We start from the raw sequence: 27,136 nt of genomic DNA on the forward strand, positions 1-27,136 counted from the left end.
GATTGATACAAAAGTAGCTCTGCATAAAAAAAATAGTATAGAAAGGCCCAAGAGAAGATGGAGTCTGTTTAGGCATTGTGGAATGTTTATACAAGTTATTAACCCATCTCTGTCTTCAACATTACTTGCTTGATGAAAGATCTTTCAGTATCTTTCTTCCCTCTTGGATCGCAGCCCTTATAACATCATTCTTGCTATACTGAGATGAATACAGTTGATTTATATATTGTCAGAATATCTGCAAGAGCAAAGCTAATGTTTTGCTTCAGTTTCAAAAGTAGGAAAGGATCAATTATAGTAGTAAAACCAGCTTTACTGCAAATAATTATACTACAGGCTTGGTTTCAGTTTATTTTAGCACACAGTCTTTTATAAATTCTGTGTTTGTATCGCATTGAATTGTATAGGGTGAAAGTTTATCTGTACAGAGGACCTGGTCAAAGCCCTACATGCTCCTTAAGTTTTACTTCACGTAAGAAGAACTGCATAAGGCCTAAGGCTGAATTTCACTGACTGTGCACAGTAGGAAATGATTATATGTACAAAAGAGTCCAGTAAGTGTATTGACCAGTAATGAAAGTGCTCACTTCCCTGTCTTGTTGGGTAAGTAACTTGATCAGACAAGCCAGGGAAGTGAGGAATTCAAGAACAGACTTCTGTTCCAAGGGCTCTTCACCTCAGTTAGCCTGTTAGGTGATGCCCCTTTTACCCCTATTGTAAATCTCCACCCAGGTTTTGAAGACTTTCTTGGTTCCTTAGTTGCTCTGGTTCCCTCTCTATAGTTGGAAGCTAAATTTTGCTATGGGTCTGATTGATCATGTATTTTGGGGTCAGGAAGTCATCTTTCTATTTAGGTCACATTGATAGAGGCCTGGTAGGCTTAGTTAAACAGTATAAGACTTAGAAATTAACATGAAGAATTTCTAAGAATGTTAGGCCTGTCACAACATCAATCCAGTTTACGATTGGGCCCATTTAAGTGCCTACAGTAAGAAACAGGAGGTGGAGGAATAGAGCTCCCCTTTCCACAGGGATAGCAACCTCTGCTACTTAAATCCATACCCTTCTATCTTAATTCACCTGTGAGGCCTGTTCAAAACTGCTTGAACATTATTCTCCCACTAGGCTGGAGATGGTATGACTCTTATTTATCTATTTTGTGGTAAAATATTTTCACTAGAAAAACTATTTGTTTTCAAATATTTTAAATGTTTTTAAAATGTTAAATATTTTCCTGATAATTTCTCACCTTGATATTTTGGATGAATGGCAAAAAAAACATCTGGATATCTAGTCATGCTTGTGTCTAGGGTTGCATTTAAGACATTTTATGGAACAAATATATTAATCATATAATCTGTATGCCTAATTAGTTCAAAGCTAAAAAAAAAATTGTAGGTACACTAGTTCTTTAAATTCCTCTTAAATGTTGTTCACTTAAGCCTTTGTGACATTTTTTTGCTGCTTTGACTGAAATGGATCTTGAAGCAGACAAACAGCCCCCAAGAATACATACAGATATATCACTATAAATGTGGCTTGTTAAGGTACCTTTATGCTAATATAACTGCAGCCACACTAAGGCTAGGGACAGAAATTAGACATAAACCAGTATAAGTCATTGGAAACCGGTTCAAATATGTAATGTAACAGAAGTTCAGTGCATATAAACTACTTTCAAAATGGCCAAAACCAATTTAAGATAAACCTGGGTGGATATAGTATCAGACTTAACTAGTACCAGACTTAACAATTTAAGTTGAATTGTTTCATTGAACTTCTGTCCCAGATCCCCTCCATATTCAAGTTAACTCACAGTCCCCCAGCATCCCAGGATGCTTTGCAGGGTAGGCAGGCTAATCTTGGCTCAAGCTATCTGCTCCAGCTGAGCAGGGAGGCATGGCTTCTGGCTTGGGCTACTGCAGACATGTGTCTGCATTTCCAGGATCAAAAGTTAATGTCTGTTCACTTGCTTATCAGTTCAATCTATGCTGCTTAGACTAACCTGCAAAGATTGAATCAATTCCACTTTGGGCCTTTTGACTGACTGTACTTAATCTAAAGGTTTACTGATTTAACTACAGCCATAAGTGAACCACAGCCTTAACTAAATTATTTTAAATCTGTGCAAAAATCTCTCCTAAAATATTCCTGCCCAACTCCCAGGCCAGGACTTGAGACAGCAATTTCCTCAGTTCCCAATCAGGGGCAGGAAAGAATGTTTCAGAGCAGGTAAACTGAGCATTTCCTGGACCAAACACACAACTTTAGTGTCTCATTCACCCAACTGAGATACCACATGGTGCAGAAATATCTTGATACCTTAGGAGAGGTGTGAGGAAAAGAGAGAACTAAGATAGACCCCTGCTGTAAAACCCCTCTGGATCCATCATGTTGTTCCACTTGCTCATGGGACACCACAAGTAGTCAGTGAAAAGGACATGTCCATAAGATGGGAGAGCTCTTTGGTTCTTGTCCCCTCTTCAAATACTGTTAATACCATATTTTATTGTATATAACACACCCCCATATATAATACACACCTTGATTTTGAAGGGGAACCTGAAGAAAAAAATATCTATGATGAAATTAAGTAGTGGCAGCAGGGAATCAAACCTACTCCCCACACTGCTGCCATATTCATGCATCAGATAAGGCCCATAGGCTGACTGGTTGGCTCTGGAGCTGCGTGTCAAGTTCAGAACTACATGCTGGCTCTGGAGCTACGTGCTGGGTTGGACCTGGCATACAGCCTTGGAGCCAGTGTGCAGTCTGGATTTGGTGGACCAGGTACATCCTGGCAGGTGGCCCCTGAGCTAATGCTCAGACTTAGAATGTCAGGTCCAGAGCCATGTACCAGGTCAGACTCCATGTGCTGAGTCCAGCTCCACACCAGCCCCATGTGTTGGCTCAATCCAGTGCACAGATGGGAAGGAGAGCTCCCCATGGGCCTAGAAAGATAGCAGCAGGGGGAGTGGTGCCCCTTGCCTGGACCAGTGCATGGGATTGTTCCATCCTAAGTGCAGGGCTTTGCGCTTGAACTTGTTGAACCTCATGAGATGTGTTTTGGCCGAATCCTCCAATTTGTGTAGGTCACTCTGAATCCTCCCCTCCCCTCCAGTATATCTACTGCTCCCTCCAGCTTGGTGTCATCTGCCAACTTGATATGGGTGCACTATATGCCATCTTCCAGGTCATAGATGACATTGAACAAACTGGCCCCAGGACTGACTCCTGGGGCACTCCACTTGATACTGGTTATCAACTAGACATCAAGTCATTGATTACTACTCTCTGAGCCCCATGCTCCAGCCAGTTTTCTATCTGTCTTACAGTCCATTAATCCAACCTGTACTTCCTTAATTTCCTTGTGAGAATGTTGTGGGAGACTATCAAAAACCTTGCTGAAATCAAGGCATTCCACATTCACTTATCTCCCTGCTTCCCTAGAGCCAGTCATCTCATCATAGAAGGCAATCAGGTCTGTCTGGCATGACGTGCCCTTGGTGATCCATGCTAACTGTTTCCTAATCACCTTCTTCTCCATGTTCTTAGAAATGGATTCTTTGAGGATCTTGCTCCATGTTTTTTTCAGGGACTGAGGTGAGGCTGAGCAGTCTGTAGTTCCCTGGATCCTCCTTTTTTCCTTTCTTAAATATGGGTCCTATGTTTGTCCTTTTCCAGTCATCCAGGACCTCTTATGATCACCATGAAATTTCAAAGATGATGCCCACTGGCTCTGCAGTTAAATCAGTCAACTCCCTCAGCATCCTCAGGTGCATCCCATCCAACCCCATGGACTTGTGTATGTCCAGCATTTCTAAATAGTCCTTAACCTGTTATTTTGCCAGTGTTAGCTGCTCACCTTCTCCCCAAACTGTGCTGCTAGGTGGAGTAGTCTGGAAGCTGACGTTGCAAAAAGGAATTTAATACTTCATCCTTTTCTGCAATTTGTCACTAGGTTGCCTCCCCCATTCAGTAAGAGACTCGCACTTTCCCTGATCTTCCTCTTGTTACTCACATACTTATAGAAACCCTTCTTGTTACCCTTCACATCCCTTGCTAGCTTGTAACTCCAATTGCGTTTTGGCCTTCTTGACTTCATCCCTGCATGCCCGATCAATGCTCTTATACCCCTCCCTAGTTATTTGTCTAAGTTTCCACTTCTTATAAGCTTCCTTTTTGTGATTTGGTTTGCTGAAGAGTTTCCTGCTAAGCCAAACTGGTCTTCTGCCATACTTGTTAGTCTTCTTGCACATCAGGAAGGTTTGTTCTTGGACTTTCAGTAAGACTTCTTTAAAGGCTTCTTTAAAGATGGAGATGGAGTACAGCCGGCTCTCCTGGACCCCTCAGATTGGCTTCCCAGGGGATCCTGCCTCTGAGTTCCCTGAGTGAGTTGGTGTGCTTCTCTGAAGTCCAGGGTTCTTACTCTGCTGCTCTCCATCCTTCCTTTCCCCAGGATCCTGAACTCAAATAATTTCATGGTTGCTGCTGCTCAAGTTGCCATCTGCTAGTATATTCCTCACCAATTCTTCCCTGTTTGTGAGCAACAGGTCAAGAAGAGCATAGTCCTAAGTTGGCCACTCCAGCACTTGCACTTGGGAATTGTCTCCAACACTCTCCAAAAGTTCCTAGATTTCCTGAGCACTGCCATATTGCCTTCCCAGGAGATGTCAGGGTGCTTGAGGTTCCTCATGAGAACCAGGGCCTGTGATCAGGAAACTTCCACTAGCTGTCGAAGAAAGCTTCATCCACCACTTCCTCCTGGCCTGGAGATCTACAGCAGACCCTCACCATGACTTCACTCTTGTTGCTGTCTACTTTGACCCTAACCCAGAGACTTTTGACAGGCCTATCTCCAGTTTCATACTGGAGCTCTGAGCAATCATGTAGCTTTTTTACATACAGCACAACTCTTCCTCCTCTTTTCCGCACCTGTCCTTCCTGAACAGTTTATACTCATGCATGACAGTGCCCCAGTCATGCAAACTATCCCACCAAGTCTCTGTTACTCCAATCACATCATAGTTATGTGACTCTGCGAGGACTTCCAATTCTTCCTACTTATTTCCCAGGCTCTGTGCATTTGTGTACAGGCACCTGAGGTAACTAGTCAATTACCTTAATTTCCCAGGAAGTATGAGAGCACTTCCCCTGTTGCCCTGTCCTGCTTGCTCTTCCTCCAGGGCACCTACTTCCCAGTTACCTCAGGTCTTGGGTCTCCATCCACCAGTGAACCTAGTTTAAAGCCTTCCTCACTAGGTTAGCGAGCCTTTCTGGGAAGATGTTCATCCCTCTCTTCATCAGGTGGATCCCAGCTCTTCCTAGCAATCCTTCTTCTTGGAACATCATCCTGTGGTCAAAGAAGCCAAAGCCTTGCTGGTGACACCACCTGCATAGCCAGCCATTGGTCTCAGGATGCACCTGCTCCTGCCCGGGCTCTTTTCCTTGACTGGAAGGATCAAAGAGAATACCACCTGAGCCCCTGTCCCCTTCACCCTTGTACCCAGAGCCTTGTAGTCACTTTTGATCTGCTCAGGGTTTCCCCTGGAAGTATCATTGGTGCCCACGTGGATGAGCAACATGGGGTAATAGTCAGAGGGCTAGAGGAATATCAGCAATCCCTCCATGACATCTTGGATTCAGGCTCCAGGCAAGCAGCAAACTTCCCAAGACAACATGTCAGGTCGGCAGATGGATCCCTCTGCCCCCTGCTGAAGGGAGTCTCCAACCACCACCACCCATGCTTCCCACCAAATTTCTGGACCGATGGAGATCACTTTTCCTTGCATATAATGTACACCCTTATTTTCCCCAGCTGATTTTGGGTGAAAAAGTGCATGTTATATGTGAGAAAATGTTTTTGTTTCCCCCCCCGACTATTACTGCAAAGTACTTAAGCCATTTTAGAACTAGGGGCTATGACCTACAACCCCCTCCCAGAGAAGTGCCCTTCTCACAGAAGGCATTCTTGTGCTTGTACTTTCTCTCTTCTTTTTCTGACTCCATGATTGTTTCTGGCCCATTTTCAGAATGAGAGGCCAACTTGGCCCACCTCTCAGTGATTAGGCTGCTCTCCTGGCAAACAGGAGATGTGGGTGGTTTGAGTCTCCTCATGCTGAGAAGGGTTTCATACCTAGGTCTCCCATTTCCTGGTCAAATACAGTTCTTAGTCTAGTTCTCTGTCTGCTGAAGCCAGTGGTTTTCAACCTTTTTGCATTTGCAGACCCCTAAAAAATTTTGAATGGAGATGCAAACCCCTTTGGAGATTTTGAATGGAGACATGGACCACTTTGAAATGTAAGTGTAGGTATTCACGTACTTTTGATTGATCATAATCATCTTTTGTGGACCCCTTAAAAATAAGTCTTCAGACTCTCAGCGGTCCACGGACCACAGGTTGAAAACCACAGTTCTAGGCTATTGTGAAAAATATGGCAGCCTCACCACAAGTGTAAGTGCATATGGACACACAGAGCCAGATCCTGTTCAATTTATTGAGCAGCTAACTGGGTGTAGGTGCCTAAGTGTGATTCTATTCCACCTGGATTTGTGTCAACATCAGCTTTCACCAGAAGACTTAAGTGCCAAGGTGTTCTTTGGTGCCTAAATAGCTTTAGAAAAAATTTTGTGAATTGCATTTTAATTCAGGTATCTAAATTTTTCTGTGAATCTCACTCTTTCTTCTTGTGTCACAACCAGTAGAATTTGTGCTACTGCACTGAAGATGCAGGATTCAGAACCTTGGGATATGATTACTGTTCTGTGTAAGAGAATTGAGTTGGGTTGTTTTTTTATCTTTAAAACAATTGGGAAATCATATACAGAAAACTGTATTATGTTTTAAAAGTTGCAAAGTGAAGTACTCATAGATTAAGAAATGCCAGATTTATAGTTGTCAGTGTAACCTTAAATTGGTCCCCTGACCATATGCCTTATAATTTTTAACTATATAGTTTCATAGTTTCTAGGGTCAGAGGGGACCTGAGCAGATCATCTAGTCCGACCCCCTGCCATGGCAGGAAAGAATACTGGGGTCAAATGACCCCAGCAAGATGTTCATCTAACCTCCTCTTAAAGACCCCCAGGGTAGGAGCCTGCACCACTTCTCTTGGAAGCTGGTTCCAGACCCTAGCCGCCCTGACTGTGAATTAGCGCCTCCTGATATCTAACCTAAACCTACCCTCTGCCAGCTTGTGACCGTTATTCCTGGTCACTCCTGGTAGTGCTTGGGGGAACAGTGACTCCCCCAATGCCCGCTGATCCCCCCCCGACTAGTTTATAACAGGCCACAAGATCCCCCCTCAGCCTTCTCTTTTGGAGGCTGAACAGGTTCAGGTCCCGTAGCCTCTCCTCATAGGGCCTGCCCTGTTGTCCCCTGATCATACGTGTGGCCCTCCTTTGGACCCTCTCCATGCTGTCCACATCCCTCTTGAAGTGTGACGCAATACTCCAGCTGCGGCCTGACCAGTGCTGCATAGAGGGGGAGGATCACCTCTTTGGACCTGCTTGAGATGCATCTGTGGATGCATGACAAGGTGCGGCTGGCCTTCCTAACTGCCTCTCCACGCTGCCGGCCCATGTTCGTCTTGGAGTCAGTGATGACCCCCAGATCCCTTTCCGCCTCCATGTTGACAGGAGGGGAGTTCCCTAACCTGTAGGTATGGTGCCGGTTGTTCCTCCCGAGGTTCATCATCTTGCACTTGTCTGTGTTGAAACCCATCCTATTCTCATCCGCCCACCCTTGTAACCTGTCTAGGTCTGAGTGTAGCCTGTTGCATCCTTCCAATGTGCCCACGTCCCCCCACATCTTAGTGTCATCAGCAAATTTGAACAGGGTGCTTTTTACCCCCTCATCCAAATCGCTGATGAAGATGTTGAACAGTGTGGGCCCGAGGACCAAGCCCTGCGGAACCCCACTGCCCACGTCCTTCCAGGTTGAGAAGGACCCATCCACTACCACCCTCTGGGTGCGGCCCACCAGCCAGTTGGCGACCCATTTGACTGTGTGGGTGTCTACACCACAGTCCCCCAGTTTCTTAATGAGAATGGGGTGAGAGACAGTGTCAAAAGCCTTCCAGAAGTCCAGGAAGACTATGTCCACTGCTACCCCTGCATCTAATGATCTGGTGATCCGATCGTAAAAGGCCACCAGGTTGGTCTGACAGGACGTGCCACTGATGAACCCATGTTGGTTGCCCCTAAGCATGCAGTCCCCTGCTGGCCCCTCCTGGATGTGTGCCAGCATAATTTTCTCGAACAGCTTGCCTGGGATCAAGGTAAGACTAACCGGCCTATAGTTTCCCGGGTCCTGCTTCCTGCCTCTTTTGAAGATGGGGACCACGTTGGCCCTCTTCCAGTCCTCCGGTACCTCACCAGAGCACCACGAGTGCTCGTAAAGTTGTGCCAGGGGACTTGCAATGACCTCAGCCAGTTCCTTTAGAACTCTAGGGTGGAGATCATCTGGGCCGGCTGACTTGAATACATCTAACCCCTCCAGAAGCTCCCTAACTAAATCCTCGCTAACCCATGGCCCAGGTGTGCCTCCCCCGGGGCCCGAGGGGGGCCCAGCAGGGAGGTGGCTGTTCTCGTCTCTACTTAGGAAGACGGAGGCAAAGAAGTCGTTAAACATGTTAGCTTTGCCGTCTGGTGTGACGACCAAGTTTCCCATGGCGTCCTGCAAGGACCCCATATTACCCGTGACCTTCTTTTTACCCCCTACGTGTTTAAAAAAGGTCTTCTTATTGTCCTTAATCTGGGAAGCCAGCCCCAGTTCCATCTCTGCCTTGGCCTTCCTAACTACCCCCCTACATCCCCGAGCAACTACAGAATAGTCCTCCCTGGTGATGACCCCGTCTTTCCATTGGGTGTAAGCCTCCTTTTTAGCAAGGAGACATTCCCGGATGCTTTTGGTGAGCCATGGAGGCTTGTGTGCTCTCCTGCTCCCTTTGATCCTCGTTGGGATTACCTCTCTTTGGGCTTGGAGGATCGTCTCCTTAAGGAGCGACCACTCTCCTTGGACACCTGGCTCCCCTCCCCTCCGGAACCTCAGGGCTTCACCAACTATCCTGCTTAGCTTGTTGAAGTCTGCTCTCCTAAAATCTAGGGCCGCTGCCTTACTGCATGCCTTTGCCACCTTGTGCTGGATGGTGAATTCCAGCAGGCGATGATCACTGTCACCCAGCTGGTCGAGCACCCGCAGCCCCCTCACCAGGTCATCACCCATGGTCAGCACTAGGTCCAACAAGGCGTCCCCCCTGGTGGGGCTGTGCACCTCCTGGGTTAGATGGAGGTCCTGCACTCTGGTCAAGAACCTACGTGAGCGTTCAGACCTGGCTGACTGTTCTTCCCAGCAGATGTTTGGGAAATTCAGGTTCCCCATGACTACCACATCCTTAGCCTTCACTACCTCTGTGAGCTGACCCAAGAATTCCTGGTCAAGCTCTTCTCCCTGGTTGGGAGGTCTGTAGTAGACTCCCACCGTTAAGTCCCTTTCCCCTCGACTGCCTTGTACTCTAACCCAAAGCACTTCAGAGTGCCCCTCCCCTGACGCCTTGCTAATTAATGAGGATGTGTATTCCTCCTTAATATAGAGCGGCACGCCCCCACCTCTCTTTCCTATCCTGTCCCTCCTGTACAGCCTATAGCCCTTGACATTGACCGCCCAATCATGCATTTCGTCCCACCGTGTTTCCGCAATCCCCACTATGTCCAGGCTGGTGTCAGCCAGCAGGAGGGTGAGTTCCTCCTGCTTGTTGCCCATACTACGAGCGTTAGTGCAGAGGCATTTGAGGCCTCCTGTGGGTGTGTGTACTGACCCCCTAGTCCCAACGGTACCCTGGCCCCTCTCTCTTACCTGTTTGTTCGCTTCACTTGTTGGTCTGGGCTGGGCTGTAGTTGTGGGTGGTGTTTGGTCTGGCAGTCTGCCCTCATCTTCCCCTTCCCCTGACAAGCCTAGTTTAAAGCCCACCGGAGGAGGTCCACCAACCTAGAAGAGAACACATGCTTACCTTTAGGGGAAAGGTGGAGCCCGTCCCATCCCAGCATGTCTCTCCTTGTGATGTGCCGGTCGTGGCTGAGGAAGCCAAAGCCCCCCTCAAAGCACCATTCCTGTAGCCGCCAGTTAGTCTCCGCGATGCACGTTTCATGCCGTCTGCCTTGTCCACTCACTGACAGGATAGAAGAGAAAACCACCTGTGCGCCCATCTCCTTCAGCACGCACCCCAGAGCGTGGTAGTCCTCCATCAGGCGATCAGGGCTCCTCCTGGCCGCATCATTAGTGCCCACATGGGGTAATAATCGGTGGGCTGGATTACGGTCTGGAGCATCCCTTTCACGTCCTGAATCCTCGCTCCAGGTAGGCAGTATACTTCGCGTGCCGAGGGGTCCCGGTGACAGATGGGGCCCTCCATACCTCTCAGGATGGAGTCACCAATGACGATCACGCAACGCTTCTTCCTCCTGGCCTTCTTGCCTCCTTCAGCTTGCACGGGACGCGGTGTGCGTGGAGTTGCCTCCTCCCCGGTTTTGTCCTCTCCGTCCTCCTCCTCCAGGGCTGCCAGAGCTTTGTACCTGTTCTCCAGCCGGACTGGAGGAACTGATGCTGCCGTGTCTCGAGCAGCCCTGGCACGGGAGGTGACCGTCTGCCACTTAGCAGTGGAGGGCTCATCTTGAGGTGCATCCTCCTTGGGTGCATATACTTTTATTTTCCACAAGACCCCTACTTCATTCAGAGACTGGATGCCCAAGAAAGCAGAAAAAATGTTACAAAGACCAACCAGCCATAAATCTACTAGCTCAGTGTTTGACTTCACAATCTAAATTTTGTTTTAAAATCTTCTGTATGGGCTACCTTCTCCTGACTTCCATCTTTGAACCTACTTTGGTGTTCATGTAGCTGATTACTAAAATGTATTATTATAATAACAACAGGCACATACAGTAAAAATGGAAAAGAACAATTATTTGCAGGTATTTAGGGTGTCAGTGTTCATGCTATGTAATGTATTTTAATTCCAGATGGTTCTTTTTCCATTTAATGCCCATGGGTCACTAAACAAGTGGAAAATATAGCAGCAATTCCTTTTTAGATTAACTATGCAGACCTCAAGAAACCCAACTGGACTCGTGGGAAGGGTATTTTAAATATATTACATAGAGAAAAATCTTTCAAAACTATTTATAGCTTTGTTTTAATAGAAGTACAGTTTTGAAATTGGCTCAATGAGGTTATATTTAAAAATAGAATGGAATTTTATTCCTGGTTTTGATTTGTTCAATATTACTTAAATAATGAAATGCCTTGTACACTGTAATTTCCCTAATACTGAAATCAATACAAGATTGTGCAGTATTTTATTCATTATTTCACATTTCCAGATAAATACAAATGACTGCATAACAATTTATGTTCTTTTAATGTGATACAATTTTCATAAAAGGTACAAGATGTACATGAATCAGTACTTGAGCTTATTTTGATTTTGGAAATGTTCTCTAGAAGCACTATGGAGTTCCCATCCACCTTACTTGTTAACCATTGGTTTCAAGTTTTAGGTAGCATCAGAATATAAACGTTAAGATGGAAAAAATGAAAGGTAAAAAATGCCATTGAATTAACGTATGTGACTTCATTTGTATTATAGCACATTTCTAGAATTGTGTATATTATCACTATAGCTAAAACAAAACTTTTGGATTTATTTAAAACTAGGTGGTTAAGGGATGTGGAGTATTAGATATTAAAGAGCCAAATCCTTTGTAAACCTTCTGCTTACGATCTGTACATGGACAAAAGATGTACCCTACATATAAAAGCAACGTAGTTCTGAAGTTACTGTGCATTATCAACAGTTCAGTAATATAGACACTGAAGCTAGCAGTCAAACCAATCACCAATTCTTGGGTCTTCAATCTGATTTTAAGTTATCTTACTGCACTTTCGTTGTATCCTGGAAGAGGAAAAAGAGTATCTCTTACTCTGTTTTCAGACTCAGATCTGCTTCCTGTTTGTGTTTTGCTCAACTATGAGTGCAGATACCTGTACTCAAGGGCTTTTTGCTTGTGCGGTGCGTCATTTATCATGCAGCAAGCCCCATTATTCACTCATTGCCCTACATAATTCAGTAGTAGTGTCAAAGTCCTAGAAATGCATACTGCTATGGGAAAAGGAGGGATTGATAGCCCAAGAAGAGCTAGTCATGGAGTTAGGGGCCAGGCAGTTCAAAGTAGTGAAGTGCAAATTAGTATGACCAGACAAGCTCAGGAGAGGCACCCCCTATGTAGTGTTTGTCCCAGCCACACAGGAGGGAACCCAGAGGTCACTGTAGCTCAAAGTGGTTTATATGTACAAAAATAAACATTTTAAACATTTACCTTGAACATGTATAGGTTGGGAGTTTCAAAGCAGTCTAAATGATTTGACATTTTCCATCAAAACTAATACAGAAATCCAGAGGCTTTCAGAGTAGATTAGGAAAAGCTTAATCCACAGGAAAATGTACTGAGGATCCAAGAAGAAAATAAATTGTTTAAGGAGAGTGGGAACTTGAGACATAATGGTGCTAGGAAGAGAGCTTCTCCTGCTTTCTCTGCTAGGCTATTAAAGTTTCAAATGTGATCTACTGTGGTAAAAGCTTTTGCTGCCAGCTCCAGGCAAACTGCCCAGGAGTGGGCGTTTTTGGTGCTCGAGGAATTCATGATATTCTGTGAATTTCTGTCAAATAAATTGGCACAAACAAATGGAATGATATAGGTTCTCAGTAGTAACCAGTACTATGCATCTGTATAATAATATGCAGTAATTTTCTTGTTGTGTTGATGAAAACAGCAGAAGTTAATAGCTTGTTTCTCAAATTTCTGGCAGGATTTAAAATACAAACAAGCCCAAAAAAACCCAGCAAAAAAACAAGCCCTCTAAAATCCAGAAAAGCCAATCATTACTCATTCCAGCTTCATTGAGGGTTGTTGTTTATTGGACAGTGCATTATGTTAATTAACCTGGTTTCACTTATTTCTTTTCTGCCTTGTGCAATGTTACTATTTGTTTCAGAACTCTGTGTCACACTTGCTCACTTTACTGGTCAAAACAAGTTTTGGGTTTGGTTTTTTTGCGGGGGGGGGGGGTTGGATGTTCATGATTCAGATAGGCACAAAAATCATGAAGTTGCACTCTTCATTCTCCACTCTCCAAATCTCACTGCCAGCAATAACCATCCTGGAAATGGAACTTAGATTGTGGTATATGGCTTTTTTTGAGAGATTAAGTTGGAAAAAATAATATGAAAAGGTTTGATTTTTAAGCACACAGCTTCTCTCTTACAGAAGCAGACAAGGAACATGGTTTTAATGGATGGAACATGGATATACTCTACCTCTAACTCTCCATTTGCCCCCTCATGCCATCCAGCTACTCTTCTCTCTTTTTACACACTTCCAAACCCAAGCGTATCCTGCTTTTCTCATCAAAACCAAAAAATACCTATTGACTTCTTCAGTTATCATCCCTCTCTTCTGCCCTTCATCTCTGAATTATTGTAACGTATCATTTTTAACCATTGTCTCAATTCCTTCTTACACTTTCCTTCTTGGATCCTGTTCCATTTGGTATCCTTCCTCCCCCGGTCATCAAAGCCGCTCTCTTTAAGATGGTTGGTGCCTTTCCTGGATGCATCTTATGGCCTCCACTCCATACACTTTTACTTGTTTGCTGCTTTTGACTGCGTTGATTCCCCATACCAATACTTTATCCTCTTTGGCTTTTTACGACAGTATACTACAGTTTTTCTTCCTCCCCAGCCATCCCTTATTTTCTGTTCCCATTTCCAGTCTTTTTCAGGGTCCCAGAAGTTTCCATCTTTAGTCTGTTCTTGCTATTTTATGGTTTGTCACTTGCATGATCTCAGTGATCAACAGTGTTCAAGTTTTCAGCATTGATCTTTACACTAGTGACTCCCTAATCTACTTCTGCTTCTGTCCATTTTGCATTCCAAGCTGCTTGTGACACATCCTCTTAGTTATCTTTTTTTTTTTTACTCACTTCTACTATGGCTGGAACAACTCCATGTTCTCCTTTCTTTCAAAAATGATGCCAAAAAAGATACAACAAGGTTTGCAGTAGCTAGACTGATGAGTAGATGGGAATAATTGGCAGTTACTTTTATTTAAAAACTTTTATGTTCAGATATGAATACAATTGTAAACTGGCAGCATTGTGAATCAAGTCCATAATACTCAAGGCCCAATCCGGTGAATTTCAGAAGCAATAGGATGAATGTCATGGTATGAATGTATATACAGTAAAAGCAGTGTTATCTGGCACTTTACCATCCGGAATACTCATCTGTCCCACTGTGGCATTTCCAGTTTCGCTGCTGTGAGCCGAGTCCCACTTCTTCCTCGTGGACCACGGCCCAGGGCAAAGCAGCCTGCATGGGACCCCCTCCCTGTCTCCGGGCACACTGACACCAGGGAGTGAAAGCCCTGGCGCACCAGATGCAGCAGGAGGGGTTGCGGCTGAACAGGCAAAGATGCCTCCAACCCGCTGGGCTGGAGATAAGTAAAACTCCCAGATAACCAGCACATTTGATTAACCAGCACCCCCCATTCCCCATAGATGCCGGATGACAGAGCTTTTACTGTATATTTATTTGTATTAATATACATATACATATATAATGTGAACAGTCTTTTTTAAATCAACTTTAATTAGAACTTTGACAATATTTTCCTGTTATAGATAAGTCAGCCTTATGCAATGATGTATGGTAAAACTGTTTTGCACAATGGTCGCTGTAATTTTTAGATAAATTATAAATCTTGAAAATGAGCTTTCAGAAGGAAACACTTACAGTTCCTTAGTTTTAACAATCACAGAAGACACTGCACACATGTAGGGTGACAACTTCCACCTTCAGTTCCAGTAATATGACTTGAATTCTGTATGTACAGGTATAGATGACAGAAGATTTTGACCAATGATATAAAGACAAAAAGTAAAAGAATCTTTTTCTTTCTGCCTTCACTACAAGAACTCTAACTGGGAAGTGCAATTGAATTTTACTGTAAGATGATATGAAGTGCTGTCATGCTGCTGGCATCTTGCTCTTAATATGTCAGGCATGTGTATTGATGACTTGAATTGAAGGGGGACAAATATAACTTGTAGTGCCGCCCTAAATAAATGGTTGCCATATCCTGAAATACATTTCTTGTTTATGACGCTATGGCACTATATTGTAACTGAAATACATTTTCCTCCCATTCAGACGGCCTGTTTCCGAGAAGAGAGGGATGTATTAGTCAATGGAGACAACCAGTGGATCACAACGTTGCACTATGCTTTCCAGGATGAAAATTATTTAGTGAGTGTTTCTTTTGCGTATCTATTTAAGTGAATTCAGACTCTGAATATGTGACATGAGATGTCAACAGTGAATAGCCCTTTGTTTGATATTTATGGATAAAATTAATTTAAAAAAAAAACTTGTCCAATGCATACCATTGACTAGGAATCTGTTGTATGGAAATTTATCAGAGGTTTTACTGAATTTGGTCATGAATATTTCAAGATCCTAATTTGCCTTGTTCTTGGTACCAATCATTAAGTACTGGGCAAACATCTATAAACAGTAGTTATTAGGCCATCTGTCCATACTTCTTTTGAGGCTCCATACTGCATTTTAGGTATATGCTACAGCCATGTACAGACATTCAGTTTCTCCTGGAAGAGTAGCTGCTCTCCCAGGAGGAACCACAAATACAAATGTTCAGGACTTTTTTCCCAGAGCAAAAATGGCCACTCCAGGAGAAGAATAACTCAGGAATAACAATAGTTAAATCACTCACTGGATGTTTTTTTCTGGGAGAGTGAATGTCTGCACACGTTCTAAGAAATATATCTGAAATGTATTTGGAATGGCTTCTGATTTTTTTTTTAAATGTGGATTGCTTTTATTTACAAAATGTAGTAATATGATGCTTTTTAATAAAATAAATTATTGCCTACCTTGATATTGAAACTTAAGTTGAGGTACATTTTTTAAAATTGCACTTGAGCTATAAATTCTGCTGTGAAACCCAAATCTTTCACAAAACATTTGACTTTCAGGTGATTTGTAGAACTTGAAAAGGAAAATTAATAAGTAGAACCCAGATGACCCATAGGATTAAGTTCTTTAGCACTCATGAAGGATGAGGGTTTACAAACCAACCCCAAGGGTATATACAGCTGAAGCAGACAGCTGCATTAGACTGCTAAGGTGCTTGATCTTACTAGAAAATTAGCATGCTTAGAAGTGGGAGCTTCTTTTAAACAGCTTCATGGCTTGTTGACTTAGTAACCACTGCAAAATAAGTGGATTGGAAACATTCAAATATTAACTGACCAAGGCAATACCATTTTACTGAATCTTTCTCTTAAAAAAAAAATAAATGCAGCATGCTTTAATTGTGGTGTCATAACAAAAGACTGTATCTTTACATATGACCTGTAAATTTATCTTGATACATAGACTGTAATAGTTTTGAAGTCCTGTCTTTTATGCAAGTTTCTGTGCTGGGCAAAGAAGTACTGCTGCAAAGCTTATTCCATGAGTTCACTCCTGTTCCATGTGCACAACATTGAGATGGAGTGGCTGCATCAGAGCAGTCCTTAGTGCATGCTGGTAGGCAAGTGGAGCCAGAGAATTGGTCTGGACACAAGCACAGGACTACTCTAAGGCAGCTGCATTGGCACACTCCTGAAAGTAGGAGCAAGTGGAGAGAGTAGAAGTGAAGTGATAGAGCATGTTTCACAGTGGCATTCCTGGGTGCAGCAGCATGAAGATAGTGTCAATATGCCATTAACTGTCTATCTGCTTCTCTTCAGGGCTTACATATTTTTTTTAAAGTATTTACAATATGCCTAAGGGTCACTTTCCTGTTCATCTCTCTTGTTCATGTAGTTATAGTGACTTTGCTGAGGCAATTGGAATGAGACAAGTATGATTTGGTCTTAAGGGGAAAGGAAATTTCGGGTATACCAGATGTGTAAAATTGGCACTTCAGGGCATGATCCTACATTTGGACCCATTAATGCCAGCCCATGCAACCTTGCAGTTTCACTGAATTCACTGGGCTTTCCATAGGTACAAAGCTGCAAATCTGATTGCGGGATCAGGGCTCTGGTTTCATAGTTTCATAGTTTCATAGTAGCTAGAGTCGGAAGGGACCTAGGTAGATCATCTAGTCCGACCCCCTGCCTTGGCAGGAAAGAGCACCGGGGTCAGATGACCCCGGCAAGGTGCTCATCTAACTTCCTTTTAAAAATCCCCAGGCTAGGAGCCTGCACCACTTCCCCTGGAAGCTGGTTCCAGGCCCTAGCCGCCCTGACTGTGAAGTAGCGCCTCCTAATATCTAATCTAAACCTACCCTCCGCCAGCTTGTGACCGTTTTTCCTGGTCACTCCTGGCAGCACACGGGGGAACAGGGACTCCCCCAATACCTGCTGATCCCCCCTGACCAGTTTGTAGCAGGCCACAAGGTCCCCCCTTAACCTTCTCTTGTGGAGGCTAAACAGGTTCAGGTCCCGTAGCCTCTCCTCATAAGGCCTGCCCTGCTGACCCCTGATCATACGAGTGGCCCTCCTCTGGACTCTCTCCATATCGTCCACGTCCCTCTTGAAGTGTGGCGCCCAGAACTGGACGCAGTACTCCAGCTGCGGCCTGACCAGTGCCGCATAGAGGGGGAGGATCACCTCCCTGGACCTGCTCGAGATGCATCTGTGGATGCATGACAGGGTACGGTAGTCCTTCTTGACTGCCTCCCCACACTGCTGGCCCGTGTTCATCGTGGAGTCAATGACGACTCCAAGATCCTTTTCCGTCTCCGTGCTGGCAAGAGGAGAGTTCCCCAACCTGTAAGTGTGGTGCCGGTTCTTCCTCCCCATGTGCAACACCTTGCACTTATCAGTGTTAAACCCCATCCTATTCTCATCCGCCCACCGTTGCAACCTGTCAAGGTCAGCTTGTAGCCTATTGCACCCTTCTAGTGCACCCACATCCCCCCACATCTTAGTGTCATCAGCAAACTTGAACAGGGTGCTTTCTACCCCCTCATCCAAGTCACTGATGAAGATGTTGAACAGTGCGGGCCCGAGGACCGAGCCCTACGGAACCCCACTGCCCACGTCCTTCCAGGTCGAGAAGAACCCATCCACTACCACCCTCTGGGTGCAGCCCTCCAACCAGTTAGCGACCCATTTGACCGTGTGGGCATCGACACCACAGTCTCCCAGCTTTTTGATGAGGACAGGGTGAGAGACAGTGTCGAAAGCCTTCCGGAAGTCCAGAAAGACTACATCCACAGCAACCCCTGCATCTAATGATTTGGTGACCTGATCGTAAAAGGCCACCAGGTTGGTCTGACAAGACCTGCCACTGATGAACCCATGTTGGTTGCCCCTGAGCATGCATTCCCCCGCAAGGCCCTCCTGGATGTGTGCCAGGATAATTTTTTCAAAGAGCTTACCCGGGATTGAGGTAAGACTAACTGGCCTGTAATTTCCCGGGTCCTCTTTTTTTCCCTTTTTGAAGATAGGGACCACATTGGCCCTCTTCCAGTCCTCCGGCACCTCACCAGAGCACCACGAGTGCTCATAGAGCCGCGCTAGGGGTCCCGCAATGACCTCGGCCAGTTCCTGTAGAACCCTAGGGTGAAGATCGTCCGGACCAGCGGACTTGAACACGTCCAGCCTCTCCAGAAGTACCCTAACTAACTCCTCGCTAACCCCTGGCCCAGGCGTGTCTCTCCCGGGGCCCGAGGGGGGTCCAGCAGGGAGGTGGCTGAACTGGTCCCTACTTAGGAAGACAGAGGCAAAGAAATCGTTAAATATGTTAGCTTTGTCATCTGGCATGACGACTAAGTTGCCCATCGTGTCCTGCAGGGGCCCCACATTACCCGGGACCCTCTTTTTACCCCCTATGTATTTGAAGAAGGACTTCTTATTGTCCTTAATCCGGGAAGCTAGTCCTATCTCCATCTCTGCCTTGGCCCTCCTGACTGCCCCCCTACATACTCGGGCGACTGTAACATAGTCCTTCTTGGTGATGACCCCATCCCTCCATTGGGTGTATGCCTCCCTTTTAGCAAGGAGACATTCCCGGATGCTCCTAGTGAGCCATGGGGGTTTATGTGCCCTCCTGCTCCCTTTGACCCTTGTTGGGATTACCTCCCTTTGGGCATGGAGGATCGTCTCCTTAAGGAGCAACCACTCACCTTGGACATCTGGCTCCCTTCCCCTCTGGGTCCTCAGCGCTTCCCCAACGATCCTCCTTAGCTTGTTGAAGTCAGCCCTCCTAAAGTCTAGGGCTGTTGCCTTGCTGCAGCCCTTTGCCACCTTACGCTGGATGGTGAATTCCAGCAAGCGATGATCACTGTCTCCCAGGTGGCCCATCACCCGCAGCCCCCTCACCAGGTCGTCACCCGTGGCCAGCACCAGGTCCAACAAAGCGTCTCCCCTGGTGGGGCTGTGCACCTCCTGGGTTAGATGGAGGTCCTGCACTCTGGCTAAGAACCGACGTGAGCGGTCAGACTTGGCTGACTGCTCTTCCCAGCAGATGTCTGGGAAGTTCAGGTCCCCCATGATGACCACATCCTTAGCCCTCACTGCCTCTGTGAGCTGACCTAAGAATTCCTGGTCGAGCTCTTCTCCCTGGTTGGGAGGTCTATAGTAGACTCCCACCGTTAAGTCTCTATCCCCTGGACTGCCTTTTACTCTAACCCAGAGCACCTCAGAGTGCCCCCCCTCTACCCCCTTGCTAATTGATGAGGAAGTATATTCCTCCTTGATGTAGAGTGCTACTCCTCCACCTTTCCTTCCTATCCTGTCCCTCCTGTATAGCCTATAGCCCTTGACACTCACCGCCCAGTCATGCGATGAGTCCCACCACGTTTCTGTGATCCCCACTATGTCAGGGCTGGTGACAGCTAGGAGGAGGGCGAGTTCCTCCTGCTTCTTCCCCATACTTCGAGCATTCGTGTAGAGGCATTTGAGACCTCCAACGGTTGTGCCCACTGACCCCCTAGTCTCAGCAATGCCCCGTCCCCCATCACTTACCTGTTTCTCCCTTTTGACCATTGGTCTGGGCTCGCTGGCTGTTGCTGGGCCTGGTAGTTCATCGTCTCCTCCGCCCTCATCTTCCCCCTCCCCCGACGAGCCTAGTTTAAAGCCCGCCGAAGGAGGTTCACCAACCTGGAAGAGAATACACGCTTACCTTTAGGTTCTTGGCTTCTTAATGAGTTAATGAATTAATTGACAAAATAAAAACTTCTTACGTGTTTGTGTGCAAGTCTGGTCTTATTGCTAGAACCGTTACAAAGAAAACATTATATATTCAGCTGCAGACTGCCAGAATTCAATTTAATATTGCCTGTTTCCCTAACATTTTCACTGAGCACAAAACAGCATCTGTTCTTTATCTTTGATAATTTGTTAACATGAGCTAGTTTGCAAATTTTGCTTTGCTTCAGAGGGAATGGCAGGAAAACTGATTCTCAGTATTTTAATGTGTATTTTGAGCATATTATTTCTTGCTTGCATGTTTAAAAAAAATACATGTATTTAAATGTACCCAGCACAGACAGTTCCTATAGGTTTATGACCCGATTGCCTTTGTGTTTTATATGTGTATTGATTGCCAGAGTTTAACATCCTTAACCTACACTTCTGCTCTTTTAAATGAAAAACTAGAATGATCTGTTTTTATTTTGGAAGAATTATAATATTTACAATAGTAGAAAGTATTTAGAAAGCACATTTAGGAAGTATTTTCTGAAGCTGTATTGTAAAGGAGGGAGAAGTGGTAGTGCAGTTTTCATTATAATAGAAAAATGTGCACCTTAATTTGCTGAACAAAACAAGTAAACAAGTACTAAATGACTGCGCAGTAGCCCATATTACTGCAGAGTAGCATCATCAAATGGCTTTATTGTGACGCTGACTGTGCACTGGCATTGCATCACAGCATAGCGCCATGTGATGCTACTGCACAGTCTGGATCTTGTTGAGACCCAGCCACTTGGACTACAATTTCCAAGGTCCTAGACAAATGTGCTGTTTGAAACACTCCAAATGCTGCACAGCCAAAGAAGCATTTCAGAAATGAATGAAGGGCTTCAAAAATGATATTCAAACAATGAGGAACATCTTGAAGTTGCAGTGTGGTATTATAATTTTTTCCCATTGATAGTTACATCAAACATATAGCTTAAAAATGCTTTTCTTCAACAAATTTTGTTGTGTTACTTAAGGCAGGATTTTGTGTCATGATGAGGAAAGACTGTTTGTTTGCATTTTTTCCAAAATTCTTCCCAAGCAATAAGTACAGTACATATAATGAAAAACCTCTAAGCAGCAAATCAGTCAGTAACCATCACATTCTACATACAAAGCACTCCAACTTTTAAAATGTATTACCTAAAAAGCTATCTGCTAGCAATCTCATTTCAGAGGGATTTTCAGAGCAGGATTTGACTTTTGCAAGCCATTTCACAGCATAAGTTGTTTGCCATTCATGTTACACAGCAACATCATGATGTTTCGCTTGTCAGCAGACTGAAAACTTTATGGACATGCATTTTTCACTTCCCAATGCTGTAGATTGATTTTTTTAAAAATTGTTTCCAAGAAAACAGTAGGTGATTTTTTTTTTTTCAAATTATTGGAATTTTAGCACCAGGATCAGAAACTACCTTTGTTACCATTATTTTCTTTATAAGCAGGATCTTAAATTTTCAGTAAAAACCTTAAGAATGACCAGATATAAAAGAGGAAGAGGGAAAAAAATAATTTTCCATGTATCTATGCTCATGTGTGGGGAGGAGTGGAAAAGCAGAAATGTGTCTCTTTTATTTTTGTTGAGGGGGAAACAAAATCCCTCCTGCCTTCTTGTCTCCCAGTTTCTGTTATTTTATGATGACATTTTCCCCCTATTTTAAAATGTTTTTCATGTGTCAGTTACTGTTTGAAGGGCTCACACAGACAAGAAGGGAAAGTGATTGACTATACAGAGGAAACCAGGGAATTGATTTTTACACAGAACCCTGACAGTGAAATCAGAAAGAGGCAAATTGAGTTATATGGCATCATATCCTTGTAACACAGTCCTTGGAACTCGGCATATACTAATACAAAGAGACTATTGGAAACAAAGATATAGAGGTGTACTGATGCATTGGTCCGATATTGGATTAGCACCAATATTAATAAAATTGTCTGTATCAGAAATCAGCCTGATAGGGCCGATAATTTGGCTGATAAATACCTATGCATGCCCGCAGCCACAGCGCAGCATGTAGGTGGTGAGGAGCACAGCATGGCAGCTTAGAAAGCTGCGTGCAGCTGGTAAGTCAGTTGTGGTCCAAGGGGAGGGCAGAGGTTAGGGGGAAGGGAAAGGGTGTGGAGCGGGCAGATCAAGGCCTCCGCAGTGAGGGAGGAGTGGGACTGGGGCAGGGACTGGGACAAGCGCTGCCCAGCCAGGCTATGCTGGGCATGGGATGGAGCTGCAGCTCATCCGGGGGAAGGGGAGACCACTCCCGCCACTGCACGCTGCTTGTCCTTAGAAATCGGCTGTCAGTATCAGCCCCAAAAATCTCTATTGGTGCACTCCTACAAAGTTATACCCCCTTTTTTTAAACAAAGCTGTGATAGACAAAAGGGTGACCCTCAAGATAGCCTCAAAACATTCAAGCTTTATTGGTGGGAATTTTTGCCAATTACTTATTACATCCTAATACGCTTCCTGTAATGGAAGTTGAACACAGTTTGGTCTTTTCTAGCCTCTCTAGACAGCGTTCATATGTAACTGTATGTTCTTTCAGAGGAGACTCAGGTTGACAATTTTGGTCAGCCATGAGTGCTTTTTCCGGTAAATACATGGCCAAAGAGTTTAATAATACCTTTATGTGAAATAATCCAAATTGGCCTCAGAATTTGAATCAGCTATTGTAAGGAATTTTAGCACCAGAAATGGAAATCAGCAAGTCTGATTATTCAACTCATGAAGAAATTTCTGAAAATTATGTGTTTTTGAGCAGCACTTTGGGACCTACTTTTTTGCAATACAAACTTTATATATGTGTATGTATATGTGTAAGTGTTTATATACGTGTGTGTGTATTAGAGGTCCACTGATACATCGGTCTGATATCGGATTGGTACTGATATAAAGAAAATTGTCTATATTGGATATCAGCCCAATGGGACTGACAATTTGGCCAATAAATTTCTGTGCTGTGTGCAGCCACAGCACAGTACAGAGCAGAGCCAGCAGCATGGAGAGCTGCCTCCAGCTGCTAAGTCAGAAGGGGAGAGAAGGGATGTAAAGGGGTAGATCAGTGCCCCCCACAGTGAGGGAGGGGGCAGGGGCAGGCACTGCCCAGCTGGGGTTGGAGTGGGGGCTGGGACAGAGGTGTGGTTCGTGGGGTGGGGTCGGCTCCCGCCACTGCTTGCACCCCAGGAGGCACAGGGTAGAGCAAGAGCTGGCGCTGAGCAGGGCATTTCGTGCTGGGGGCTGGGCTTGGAGCAGGCTCCAGTGGGCCTGGGAGGAGGCTGCAGCCACCCCAAATTTTGCCATAGCTCCACTCCCAGCCCTGTGCCACCGCCCAGCAAGAAAAGCCCCACGCAGTGCCAGCTCTGGTTCCACCCTGCAGCTGCAGCCTGCCCCACGCTGTGCAGTTCTAGGGGCACATGCCTGCCCCCCCCCCAGCTTCAAACAGTAGTGGGATCTGGCCTCACCCCACAAGCCACATCTCTGTCCCATGCCCCCACACCTGGGCAACACCTGCCCTTGCCCCCTCCCTCATCATGGGGGGCATTGACCTGCCCCCCAATGCCCCTTCCCTCCCCTTCCACCCCAACAGTCTTACCACATGATGGCAGCTGTATTGAATATTGGATCAGTATCAGCCGATATGCCTCCTTAAATATCGTCTATCGGTACTGGCCCCCAAAATCTCTATCAGTGCACCCCTAGTGTGTGTGTGTGTGTGTGTGTGTGTGTGTGTGTGTGAACATGAACTTTTTTTTTTTGTACCAGGTCAGATTAGCCAGATTAGTTCTGAATCCCTTGAATCATTCAAAAACTTCATGTGGCCCTACTACCAGTAAGTATCCTTCATCCCAGACTTTTCATTCTGGGGCTTCAGATACTTCCAAATCCTTTGGTAGGCATCTTGCATGCAAGCCCAAACCCAGAGCCTTGGGGTTTGGATGCCCCCAGGTTTCACTTGCCCTCAGCTGTATGGCCACAGGGCGGAGTCTCCCATTTCCATAAAGTCAGCATGTGGGCTGAGGTTCTTCCACTGGAAACTGGCCAATGGGAAGCTAACTATGAGGCTCTCGTAGGGAGTCGTAGCCACATGCAGACGGAGGTACACCATCCACTGCACACTGCCACTTCAATTACATTTTGGTTTGGGTATTGGACCAGTGCACCGACTACATTTGATCTTAGCCCACGAGAGGCCAGGAAGCCTTTTGAATATTAGTTCAAAGTCAAAGGCTCATGGTTTCCCACATAGTTCATTGGGCTGAGCCACACCAAGCAACAATATTTCAAGTCATGGTGACCCCACCACTCAGTACCCCAGCACCCAAAAGGATCCATACCCTAATTAGTCCCCACTTACGACTAGAACCAGATATTTTTGTCATGAGTCCTGCGATCCTCCAAAAATGTCTATTCAGATGAGGTGCAGACCAACCTGGTCTAGCTTCACCTCATGAAGGATGGGACCACACTGATCATATGCACTAGGCTGAGAGAGAGGGCAACAGAGGGATTCTGGGTGAACTGTGTGGGGCCCTGTTTCATGATGTTTGCCAGGCATTTAAGGCTGGTAAAGAAACAAGTCACTGGAAACAGGAAAGAAAAAGTGCAGCTCAGCAGTGGAAATGAAGAACTCAAAATGTATACCATATAGTGGCTCACCATGACTTTTAAAAGAGTCAGTGGTCAGGGGGACTGCTTTAACAGCCACTATTATATGTTTTATTCACAAGGGCTAGCACTAACCTAGCGTTCTGGTGTAGATCAAGATTACCTGTCAGGGGAAATACCAGGACCACCAATGTGGCTTTTGTACTGGCTGGGGAAAATGATAAATGTGGCAAGGGGTAGTATCCTGACTGAGGTAATGCATAATTAGCCTCCCACTTTCATTTCCAGTGGGAAGAAAGATCTCAGCTATACACCTACTTTATGGAAATGCAAGACTCCTCCCTAGCTTGCTCCTGTGGCCACATGACTGAGGGCAAGCAAAACTCAGGGGAATCTGAACCCCAATCCTCTGGGCTTGGGCCTGCATGTGGATTGCCCACCAAAGAATTTGGAAGTATCTGAAGCTCCAGGTAGGGGTGGAGGATGTTTGCCGGTAGCAGGGCCACATATGGTTCTCAAATGACTTACACGGATTTGGAATTGATTTGAGTTCAGACATGAAAATTTTTCCTTAAAGAAAAAGAGCAAGGTCTGTTGCCCAGACCAAGATGGGTTTGAATGGCATTGTGTAATTGAGGGTGCACACCTGTCCAATATACTGCAGACAGGACACTACAAAAATCTTATAATTAGCTTCATAATGGCCATCTTCCAGCTGGAGGATTTCAGCTACATGTCTATTTTATGGAAATGAGGAACTTCTCCCTAGCTTGCTCCTGTGGCCATAGGCTAAGGGGAGGTGAGACTTAGGGTCATCCGAACTCCAAGCCTCTGGGCTTGGGCCTGCATGTAGGATGCCTGGCAGTGGATTTGGTAGTATCTGAAGCCCCAAGCTGAAAAGTCTCGGGTGGAGGATACTTGCTGGTTGTAGTGCCACATCTGGTGTTTGAGTGATTGAGTTTTGCTCAGTTGAAAGGATTTGGACTTGATTTGGCTAATTTGACCTGGAATACAACAGCATCTCTTCCCAAAAAAAAAAAAAGAAAAGAAAAGAAAGGTTCCCATCAGCATTTTTGGCACTAAGAGAAGGTGGAGAAGCCAAAGCAAGCTCCGACAAGTGTTTGCTTGGTATTGCTGCACCTCTAGAGCTGGTATTTATTCCCTCCTGGGAGAACAACTGCTTGGTTTTTTTAAGGCCCCATGCAGGGGGGAAAAAAAAAGGTTCCCATCAGTTTGTTTGTCCAGTGTGAGCCACATGTTTTATAGTCATGCTCAGTGTTGGCTGCATGTAATCAACTTCATATTTGGTTTCTGTTACTGAGTGCATGCTGTATTTGGCAACAGTTTAATGAGAGACAATGTGTTTAGTGAGATCTCCTTGTATGTGATTATTAAGACAAGGGGCCTTTTTCCCCATGCCAACTGTGGGTTAAGGCTTGTCTTGCATTTGACTAAATACAGGCATTTTTGCAATCCAACACTGCTATACTTAAATTTGTTTTGGTTATTCCTTAATTCATTCAATAAAAAGTTTTTTTCTTTATGTCTGTGACCACCCCCCTCTTCCCTTTAATCATAGTACCTGGTTATGGATTATTATGTTGGTGGAGATCTGCTCACCCTACTCAGCAAGTTTGAGGACAGGTTACCTGAAGATATGGCTCGTTTTTATTTGGCTGAAATGGTGATAGCGATTGATTCCGTACATCAGTTACATTATGTCCACAGGTAAGGTGATCTAGCATGCAAATAGAGTTGACTTTAATACTGTAAATTATGGACCAACTCCCACAATCCTAATTCAAGCAATATTACTGTTGAATTGAAGTGGAATTTTACCTGAGGGTGAGATTTTAGATGAGTAATCTCCATTGACAAATGGAAAGACTAAGCAAAGATACTGTATGTAACCATAACTGCTATATTAGTGGCCATATTTCATCATCTTTTGGCTGTTTAGCACTTTAGGAATAACACAAAACATGTAGAACCATGGCCACTGGCTTTTTCTAGTTCTGCTTTTATGTTTTATTGATTAGATGTAAATGTATAATAAAATACAGCTAAGCTTCTGTAATATGGTTTATTAGCATGGACTCTTTGCAGTCTTTCTGCAGGGTTCAAATTGCATAATCAGGTTTTATGTTTGGAAAGTATTTCTTGATTAGTGTCTTCTGTATATGAAGAACTGAAAGCATTACACTGGATTTGGCCATTTT

General features: G+C 44.9%; 1 protein-coding gene across 7 annotated transcripts in view; it reads left to right on the forward strand.

Annotated features, from left to right (window-relative positions):
• Window positions 1-27,136, forward strand: part of CDC42BPA (CDC42 binding protein kinase alpha) — a 334,018-nt gene that overhangs the window by 127,736 nt on the left and 179,146 nt on the right. For all 7 annotated transcript variants that reach the window (XM_090047507.1, XM_090047449.1, XM_090047476.1 and 4 more), the window contains exons 4-5: window positions 15,267-15,362; window positions 26,497-26,645. In XM_090047507.1, coding sequence (XP_089903633.1) covers window positions 15,267-15,362; window positions 26,497-26,645 — 245 coding nt within the window. The remainder of the gene's footprint in view (window positions 1-15,266; window positions 15,363-26,496; window positions 26,646-27,136) is intronic.

The sequence above is a fragment of the Crocodylus siamensis genome, chromosome 1, assembly GCF_052110815.1.
Source record: "Crocodylus siamensis isolate JL-2025a chromosome 1, ASM5211081v1, whole genome shotgun sequence".
NCBI lineage: Eukaryota > Metazoa > Chordata > Crocodylia > Crocodylidae > Crocodylus > Crocodylus siamensis.